The 11151-nt window shown below is 30.8% G+C and overlaps 1 protein-coding gene across 1 annotated transcript in view; it reads right to left on the bottom strand.

Moving 5' to 3' along the window:
* The window catches only part of LOC106472769 (cryptochrome-1-like), a 17179-nt gene extending 9723 nt beyond the window's left edge, over window positions 1-7456 (bottom strand). The window contains 4 exon segments of the mRNA XM_022401301.1: window positions 159-326; window positions 1535-1707; window positions 5313-5365; window positions 7383-7456. Coding sequence (XP_022257009.1) covers window positions 159-326; window positions 1535-1707; window positions 5313-5365; window positions 7383-7419 — 431 coding nt within the window. The 5' untranslated portion in view covers window positions 7420-7456.
* Between the last annotated feature and the right edge of the window lie 3695 nt (window positions 7457-11151).

The following is an 11151-nucleotide window of genomic DNA, read 5'->3' on the forward strand; positions in this document are numbered from 1 at the left end:
CATTACTTTACATAAATTTTTTTTAAATTTTATACTCTTTATGGTAACAGCTTCTTTTAAGTTTTGCATATGCTTTTGAAAATCAGTGAATTATTCTTAAACATTATTATGCCACTGATATTTGAACATAATAAATAAACAGGAGACTTTTTTCCTACCATGGAATATTCAAACATATTGGACTTTCTGTCATGGTATCATAATGTAAGTTGTTCACAGACACGGTGTAAAAATATTCTCTCCACATCAATTGTCCCATGAAACCTAAAGGAGGAACAACATTGGGATGGATCTCTTCATATAGATCATGGATGCTCCAGAAGAACCGACCATTAAACCAAGAGTCACAAAGCTCTCAGTAACATCACAAAAACCAGTCAGATATCTTGTGTTGAAAGTCACTATCTAACAATAACAGACTAATAACTGCTGAACCACTTGTTTTATTAAACTGTGGTGTAAATCTGTTAATCAGAAGATTCTATTTTATAAACAGATTTTTATAACTGTTTCCCCTTCCATATAAAAGAAGAGATATTCTCTTTTATGAACAAATTTTTATCACTGTTCCTCTTCCATATAAAAAAAAAGATATATTTTATAAACAGATTTTTATTACTGCTCCCCCTTCCAAATAAAAAAAGAGACTTCTGATTAATAGACTAATTTCACAGCTTAATGAAACAGATTAGTCAGTTAATATGTTGCTATAGATTATGTCAACATAAATACATCATATGTGTGTAAATACTGAATGATTTAAAAGCTTTTAAATTTGTTTTAAAATTTTGAATGTTATCTACCTGTGGAAGAAAAAACACATTATCCACAAGTTTTCATCACACAGTGCACAAAAATAAACTGTGATATGTAGGAATTTACTGGCTTAGTCTGAATATAGTCCTATAAAAATGTAGACTTTTTATACATAACTGTATATTGGTTTATTAATTCTATCACCAAACCAACACTTGATCCACCACCACACAGACACTTGTGATTATAGTTCTACTAATATTTTATTGCTTCCTACATCTATAGAATCTACAAACCCTCACGTTCTACTACCATAAGAGACTCTTCATTCTAACAAGAGAAGTCTGTACTGAGTAAATCTCAACACCATGCTTAACTTGTAAACATACTTCATTTTTAAGAAGGTCTTTTTTAGGAACCCATCAGCATATTACCAAGAAACGTTTTTATTACATATTACCAAAAAAATAGCATTGTAATTTCTTCTTTAACTTGTAGTGCTGTAGTACTTTGGTAGCATTAATGTAAAAGTGACACTTGAGCTTTCTAATGACCACTTAACTTCCTAGCATGTGATATATTTTAGATGATGCCATTAAGAAAATAGTGTGTAATATTCACACAGGTGAAAAAAATGATACAAAGTTCAATATACAAGACAAAAATGTAGCATGACTTTCAACAACAATAAGTTAAATTGGCTTTGTTGCAAAATCTGAAAATTAGCCTCACTATACATCTTGTAATTTCTAAAAGTTTAGAAAATATTTTCACATACTTGCGAACTTATAAACTTCCAAAACGTAAAGCTGCACTCATGGACATAGGAGGACCCAACAAGTCTGGGTTGAACTGATTAGGCAAGTAGTGACCATCTTTGTATGCTGCTCTCTCAACAATCAGTCGTTATTCTAAACGTTGCAAAGCTCTGCTCTCACCTCCTGTCCAGAGCTAAAAGTAATGAACGTTATAATAATATTTCATATCTAAATTCCTTACAGGAATAGAGTAATTCAGTTCAAATAATATGGCTTCAGATAGATTATTGATAATTTATGGAAGCTTAATCTGTTTTTGTTTTTTTGATGTTACTCTCAGAATATTAACATTTTCCAAAATACAGGGTTAAAAATTTGCTTCATTTAATTAGCTTGTGGGCTGACTAGAATAGCAAAAGAATAATCTATAATAAGTATTTTTTCATTTTAACTTGTTATCAGTCATGTAATTTTTTCTTAAAACCATTGTTGTGCTTTTGTTTTATGATAGTACCCTCTTTCTTCAATCTCTCAAATAGACCTACTAAATTTTTGGAATCCCTGGCTTATTTTTGGACATCATGGGAAATCCCTATCATAACTGAAAAGAAAAAGAGGCTTCTGGAACATGTGAATGGCAGGATCACTCTAAATGAAGTGTGACAAATATTACCATCTCAGTGGATAAATACCTTTCACCAGAAATCCTACACACAAGTGAAACCAATTTCACCAAATAATAAAGCAACTCAAGGCAAAAAGAGGGCCATTGAAGAAGAGAACAAGATGCAGAAACAAGTGTTTAAAAAGTATGTTAGATGCAGGAGATGGGAAGTAAGATGGAAAAATCAACTGTGGTTAGAGTTCAAAAATGACAAGTTCCAGATCTGCACTTGTATATGAAAAATGATGAGAAGGCTTACAAAAATGCATTAACCAAAGGTATGGCATTCTGATTTTATACTATAGGCCTAGCCAAATATACATGATACTTAACAGAGCTAATATGATACTATAAGTAGACCAAAAAGCAAATTGTAATAATCAATAATAATACTATTAAAAGAGCATCATCATTTGTTTACATTTTGAGAGATTGCTTATTTGACCTGCCAGGCAAATTAATTGCATAATATTCACTTATTATGCTATTTTGAGGAAAGATATGATTTGCAAGTTTTTGGCCCTTTCTTTAGCCTCAGTCATAATAGTGTCACAATAGTGTAAGATATACAGGACTGCAATGTCTGCTTTCCAAACTATACATGTTAGGAGATACTGCTTATTTTAAAACATATATCTTTAGCAGCTAGAGTTAAATTTTGAGCCTAACTGAAAGTGGTTATTATGGGACATTTCAATATCAACTAGTCATAAGGGTCAGTATTAAAATAGTTATCTCAAGTCACATTATGATCAGTATTAATATAGATATCTCAAGTAACATTATGGTCAATATTAAAATAGTAATCACAAGTAACATTATGGTAAACATTAAAATAGTAATCCCAAGTCACATTATGGTCAATATTAAAATAGTAATCCCAAGTCATATTATGGTCAATATTAAAATAGTAATCACAAGTCACATTATGGTCAGAATTAAAAAAGTAATCCCAATTCACATTATGGTCAGTACTAAAATATTTATACCAAGTCGCATTATGGTCAATACTAAAATAGTTATCCCAAGTCACATTATGGTCAATATTAAAAATATTAATCCCAAGTCATATTATTGTCAGTATTAAAATTGTAATCCCAAGTCACATTATGGTTGATATTAAAATAGTAATCCCAAGTCATATTGTGGTCAGAATTAAAATAGTAATCCAAAGTCACATTATGGTCAATACTAAAATAGTAATCACAAGTAACATTATTTTTTTGTGTTTGTCTAAATTAATATAGAAATTAAGTATATTCCAAGAGTGATATAACAAGAAACTGTTGTTTTGAATTAAAAATTTTTGTTTAATAATGTTGCATATATAGGCACATAAATATTTGCAATTGTGTCTTTCTTTAAAAAATCCACATCTACACATTGGTATTCACAGGATATATTATAGAGAGGGGCAAGATGACAAAATGATGTCAAAGCTATAAGTAGGAAAACATGAAATTGATAATCCCCCCCTTCCACACTTTCTGAAATCCTTGGAATGGACCAATTAAACCTGATAAGAACCAGTAGGAATCGTTGGAGAACCAGTTAGCATTTCAATGAAGGATTGGATATAAATTTTGCAAATTTTGGAATGTTGAGTACAAACAAACCCAAGAACACAACCTAACAGAAGAAGATGAGGAAGTGCTGGCTAAAACCACAGTTATATATTATATTTTTAACAATTTAAAAAGTTTTATTATTTTGTTGAGTAACTTGTAAGAAGCAAAGAGCTTAAATGATGCATAATCTTAATTTATGACTTGGTCATAATCATATACTAATTAGAAATTTTTAAAAAATATACTGAATTTTTCAAGTCGTCGAACTTAATCAGGTACCGGCAACTGGTTTTAGCAATGGTATAAATCTGACTGAATTGTCAATGCTCCTCCATACCATAATGGTAAGTCAGCTCAGTTGCATGTTAACTGAAGTGATAAAAGTTGAAATAATGGCATGTCAACATGCAACTGAGCAGCAAGTGATGAAAGTTAACATTTTTCTCTACTGAAAATGTATTTTCGATAATACTTACCACCCCTCACACTATAGCTTTATCCCAATGAAAGTTACTTTTCTTTGCCCATTTAAGCATTGGTAGGAATGTTACCTTACTTGCTCCAGCCTTTATACCTCATTCTATTGCCTATAGCAAGTTAAATCTTGTGATTCTCTCCATCCACATCAATGTGTCCCCTATCCCAGATCTCCGTTATTACTCCTTATTCACTTTTTTGACTGTTCAAATTAGCAAGCTTGAACACCAGCCATCATGAGGATGAAGGGCAGAAGAGTGTTAGAGGAGGTTAGTGTTATCAAAAATTCAATTTTGGTATAGGAAAATGTTAACTTTTGAAACACACTTACCTCCTGTCACACCATAGCTAGAATTAGAATCCCACATTGACAAGGTGAAGGCAAGTAATTTACTTCAAGTAAATTGAATGAAGTAATATGAAAATTTTGTACAAGTTTTAAAAAAACTTCATACTCCATTAAAACTTATATTTTATTGCGTGCTAATAGTTTACCAGTATCAAAGAAACAGTACACCCAACACCTGCTCTGTATTTTTTGTAGTTCTAAACCTAGAATTCACAACATTTGAAATAATTAGACTATGTCACACAATCAAATTTTTTACTTATTAAAAAGTCTCAATTTTGTGAATATTTAAAATACTGTTGAATAAAATACAGGAATTCAGTTCAGAGTTTTAATTTCATTTAACTGAGTTATAGACTAATAAACAGTGGGTACATATGTATACACAGCAATAAGAGATTATTTGTATCATGACGACAACATGTGCTAAGTAGTCCACAACTACAGCTTAGACTCACTTAACACTTATTTTTTTGTTTTACTATTTTTCCCTGTTTATATCTGTTACACAATTAATTTTATAAGGTCTGATAAACAAATTTGATGGATGTTTGTAATGTTAACTGAAATGGGTATTACATTTTATCAAAGTTATTCTTTGTTAAGATTTAAAGAACCATCTCTTTCTAGGTGGAGTCAAAAGAAAGTTTCTATCTAGTTTAAAATATTTTTTATTCTTAGCAATTACTGGTTTTCGAGCTTTTAAATTTGTAAACACAAGTTCAAGGTAAGTCTATTACTTTGTTGTTCCAGTACGTTTTCAACACCAACAGCTGAAGTAGCACAGGAACTTCTGAAAGAAATTATTTCATTAAATACTGATAAAAATGTAACATACATTAAAGTATCTTTAATAATTAATTAGTTGGTTTTCTGTGTCATAAGTTTAGAGGGTCAGAATTGGTTAATAAGAACTGTAGAGCATTATACTAATAAGCAGTTTTAAAACCATATCACAATACTTGAACTTTACAGGTATAAAAGGTCATCAAAGCTGTTAGCAGGAAACCTCCAAGTCTTCTGAATTTAAAACACTGTAAAAAACGAATTAAATAGAAGACATCCTTACTGACTACAGAGCAAGTCACTTAAACTGACAGCAGAATAAGCATAATAGCTAACATGGTAAGTAACTGAAATTTCAATAATAAAAAACAACATTCATCTTAACTGACTGCAGTTTAAAGAATCTGACCAGAAAGGTGGGTATGTCTAGTTATTAATTCATAGCATAGTAAACTGTCTTTGCTCATTACAGTTGGTAAGCTATCTGATTCATCAGCTTAAAAGTAAATTAAACGGTTAATTGGAAATTTTTTGAGCCACTGGCTAAGTTGTTTCTGCTGACTACAAGATAATGGTCTTGACTGATAACAGGGTAGGTTAACTTACAAGTTTAAGCCTCATGTTAGCTAGAAGATAAAATTTATTATCAGAACCAGCCCAAGACGTGTGTTACAATAACTTAGCATAAACAGAAAATAGAAATTAGTTTTTAATAACATTAGAGCAAGGAATTTGCAATTTTTCTGCACTTTATACATTAAGACAATTACTGATGCTAGCCACTATATTGTCTATTAATATGTTCAAATCTATGACAGATTTTTCAATATTTTTCTCAGTTAAAAATAGCTCTCAAAGAACTTTGTTACCCTTCCTCAAAAAGAAACTATAAATATTTGTATTAAACAATAGGTATATGATAATATCTTGTTTATACTATTTTTTAACACAAGAATGAAATCATCTAAAAATAGGCCTATCATGTTTTCTCAATATTATCTGGCACTAAGTTTGTTTAGTATAATCTGAGTAAAGCCACAGGTGGGCTATCTGTCCCTAATTTTGAAGTGATATACTTGAGGAAAGTTAACTAGTCAATGCCGTCCACTGTAGTCAGATGGAATAGTGGGATTTGACCATTATCCTTATGACATATCCAGCACAATTTTTTTAGTTGTAAGATCATGAGACATTGACTACAGAACCTCAGCTCCACAGTTTGGTATGCTAACCACTGGTCAGCACTTGGCCCATCTGGAAATAATATGGCCAAAGCTTGTTTACACACTCAAGATTCTTAGTATGTTAAGAAAAATTTTTAATAAACAAAAATAACAAAGTATATATTTACCATGGATAATAGACAGAGTTATTAAACTAAAAATAAAAATGTAATTAACGTTACAGTGAAATAGACTGTCCTTTTAAAAAGTTTTATATATTTATCAGTACTAAAATTATCTCTTAAAGTAATGTTTCAATTTTTACAGGAAAAGATGCTACAAAGGATCAAAACTAAAGTCAAGGTCCCTGATGTGTCATCTTGAAAAGATGCTATAATAGATCAAAACTAAGCTTAAGGTCCCTGATGTGCTATCTTGATTAACTGCCCAAAATCCCTGGGATTTTGACAGCCTACTGATGTTTGACTGTATCATATTTGAGTGCATGCACTGGTTTCTCCAGAAAATACAGACTTTCAGTTAATCAACAGTAATTACAAAGGATTTTCCTAAAACCACTAATTTACTTCATTCCAAAGAACATAAGAGTTTTCTTGCTAGTCAGCCTACCTAAATGTTTTTCTTCCTAGATTGATCAATCATTACTATGATAAAAAAAGGGGAGAGAGAGAAGAAATATGTAATATGCAATAAACCCAACTTGCATGACAAAACATGTTGTAGCGAGCCACCATTCATTTTAATTATATCTGTAGGGTTCCAGAGGGTGTGAGAGAGACGTTCTCTAGAACAGTCACACCAGAAGACTCACAAAGCCTTTTTACAGACTCATCTCCTTACTTCCAAATAGCTTCTGGATCTTGCTCAAATGAAACATGAGTAACTTTCCAACGAGAGATCAAGTCACGAAACACATCTATTGGGTCCCATAGAAGACATACAAACTACACACAAAAGCAAAAAAAAAAAAAAATTAAACTTAGCTATGCAGTTTCAGAAAATTTGCTCTATGACATGAGCAAAATCAATAATATCATTGTTAAACTGTTAATAAACATAAGTAATTCCAAACTTTGCTGGAGTATTTTTTTGGCTGATATAACTGTTTAGTGACATTTCTAATAATCACACAATGTTTATGAAAGAGAACAATAATGTATTGGATTAATCTTGCCTACTTCTTCCAATCACTAAAGTTTTTGTGCCTAATAAAAAGATAAGTTTAAAATGAAATAAATTTCATAACAGAAACCAATTGATAAATGATGCAAATTTTGATTGTTCCTTTGTTACAAATAAAGCTATTTTTTCTGGCTTTTATAACAAAGTATGATTAGTTATATTGCATTTCTGACTTACCTTCATGAATTTAGTTTGGATGTGTAAGATACAACTAATAACTAAGACAATTAAGCCTAAAAAATATCAGCAAAGTGATTAATATGCATTTGTGTTACATATAATACCAGCTATATTTATCTGCAGTAGTTTTAGTTTTATATAACAAAAAAATTTTCATGAATGCAAAAAAACTTTAATTTGTGTTTATTCACATACTACATAGCTATTGTTGTATATACAAGACTGTTTAGTTTAAGAGTTAATATTTAGAGATTTAATATTAAATGATTATTTAATTTTCATTACAAGAGTGTAAAAAGTTAATTATATTAAAAGCAATAGTTATGACAAGTTTCATTATGTAACTTTGTATGATTCATATATTGTGTATGTAGTTTAACTGTTGTACTAGGCTTTTATAATGTTGCTGACGTCATCTTACTCGAAGCTTCTAAGTTTTTCTCCTTGTGTGTAATATTGTTGTCACTAGAAGGCTAGATATTTCTAGATTTTTCTGTTGTGTGTTATAAATACATGCAAATACAGAGAGGAAGTTAAGAAAGCAAGTTAAGTGAGAGATAATTAGATAGATCTAGACTTAGTGATTGGCAGTTTAGCTGTGATGGGGCATTTCTAAAGAAGTTAAGTAAGCGAAAGTGAAGTTAAGACTGATTGATTGTTAGTTTAGCTGTAATGGGCAATATCTGAAGTGAGTTTCACAGTGGTATCGTAACAACAGAGAGAGAGAGAATAATAATCTCTCTTGTCAAAGGGTGTTCTAAAGTAATCGAACCCACCTGTTTGTACTTTTGATGAAAAGGAAACAATTATTTAAAGATCTGGATAAAATTGTGGTAACCCATGGATAACGTAAGTGAATCTATCACTGATTCTCTGGTTATAAAAGAGTAGAGAAGAATAATTGTCCTGCCAATTGGGTTCTAAAGTAACTGAACCAGCCTGTATGGACTTTTGACATAAACAGAATTATTTAAGGTTCTGGATATGACAGTGGTAACCCACAAGGTAATGTAAGTGAACTTATCACTAATTATATTGTGATAACAGAAGAAAAAGAGAATTATTTAGAATTTTAGATACAACTGTGATATCCTAGAGTGTAAAGAAATTTTGTGCTGTCCATTTATTATTCACACTTGTTGCCAACAAGTCACAGACACCCACTGTAAAAGAATCCCAGCCCTTATATTAAAAACCTTGACAACTATGAAAAATATTGTATTAGGAAGCACTTCTGAAGAGATGCAAATAAAAAAAAAGTAAACAAAAAATACAGAATACTCACATAATTACAGTGTAATCTTTGATACGGAAATTTGCATGCTTTGTATATATTTCTTATTTGAATAGCTGTTTGCTCTTACAACTAATATTAAAGAGTTTGTTGAGATTCACACACAGCTACATGAGAGCTCTGTGCAAGTCATACCAAATTTAAAAGAGATAGGCTACAGGGAATGCAGCTAGTCAACACCACCAGCTCTGTTTAACCTGATAATCACTCTTATTACACACCAACAGTCCCAAAGCATGGAAGGACAAATCATTATTTTTGCTGGTAATGGGATGTAAACCACAGAACTTCAAATCCACAGTCCAGCACACTAAACACTGGGTCATGCTTGGTCCAATATCAAACTAACTTTAAGTAAGTTGCAAAGAAGATGCAAGGGAAAAGAAAAAAAATTACAACAGTAATTCAAATCATAGTGAACGGTATTGCTCTGTACCAGTTCAGTGTTTGCTTTGTGACTGTATAGATTGTTTTGAAAAGCAAAAAAAAAATCCCATCCATGTATTTTGGTAAGTTTAAAAACTTTACTTGTTTTGTTTGTTAAATTGTCTTACAAGAACTTTAAAAATAGCTGTTGTGTAAAGTTATGTTCATATTGTTATGTCATTCTTTCCTTATGGCAATCATCTTATATCAGATAAAAACAAGACTTTTGCTTCCAGTCAGTATAAACAGGAGTGTACAGTGAACAACACATTGGGGTATTTGCTCAATGTAGGAAAGCCCCCCCCCCCAAAAGGAAGACAAAGTTGGATGTTTGTTGTAAACATCCATATATTTGAAGAGAAAAAAACCTTGGCAACAAATGAACACTTTTCTTGGGTGTGTGTGAATTTTTGTTACCACCCAAAAAAGTGCATATGGTACCTAAATATTTTGGATGATTGTAGTTGGGTGGTACCTTAATAAAAAGTAGATGTGAGGCATTGACTTTTAAGTACAAACCTTGGAGAGGTTATCTGATTTCTAGTTGCATGTACACTGTGGCTATTCATAGTTTATAAATTATAAATTGTTTGTATTTGCTTAAATAAATTAACTTGAAGTGAATGAGATGATAAAGGTACATGTGAATATACTTACTGACAAGTTTCAATAAACTTACTCTAAGACCTTTGATCTAGACATGTACACAAAAATTTAATAATAATAATTAATGAAACAAATGGTGACCTCACTGTAGTTCAAGCTGCTATGGAGAACAAACTAAATAACAAAATTCTATAGTTTTATCCTTAGAAACATTCAGAACATATGACTCATCAGAAATATGTAAACTATTATCAATCTTACTGGATGTGGTTGGAGACAACATAAGAAAAATAAACCAGAGAGCCAGTGTGCCCAAGACATATTAGCAAAACTGAAAACAAAAATTGGCTTCATACACCTTAGGGAATTATAACTAAAAATAACCTCATAAAAATGACAAGAGAAAACTGAAGAAAAAATAAGAAGATAAAAAAACAAATTGATGATAGCTTTTGAGAAAGTCTAGTCTCCTTGTTTCTTAACCAATATTATGAAACCTTTTTAACTTTTTTTTAATAGTTAGCATCCTGAATACATAAATTTATCAATATTCAATCAAGTAGAAACCCAAAATGTAATGAGGTGATTTAGTTAAAAGCTGAATAATATATAACAAGGTTTTAATATATTAATAATTTTTCAATTTAAATATTACATTCACCTACAATTAGATGTTTTTGTTTTTCTGAATAATGATGCTATTTAGTTAAATAAGAGCCAGCTCCAAAGTTCATACTAATTAATTACACAGGCTTGCGATGGTTTTATTGTCTTGAAATTTTTACATGTTCTACAGTAATTTCTGTATGCTGAATCTGAATATAATATCCATTTTTCTCCACCACGTACAGATTTTTCACAAAACGTCATATCCCAATACATAAAAGAAAGGCCACAACACGTAGTTTTGAGACTAAAAGC

This window comes from Limulus polyphemus, unplaced genomic scaffold (genome assembly GCF_000517525.1).
Source record: "Limulus polyphemus unplaced genomic scaffold, Limulus_polyphemus-2.1.2 Scaffold5595, whole genome shotgun sequence".
Lineage (NCBI taxonomy): Eukaryota > Metazoa > Arthropoda > Merostomata > Xiphosura > Limulidae > Limulus > Limulus polyphemus.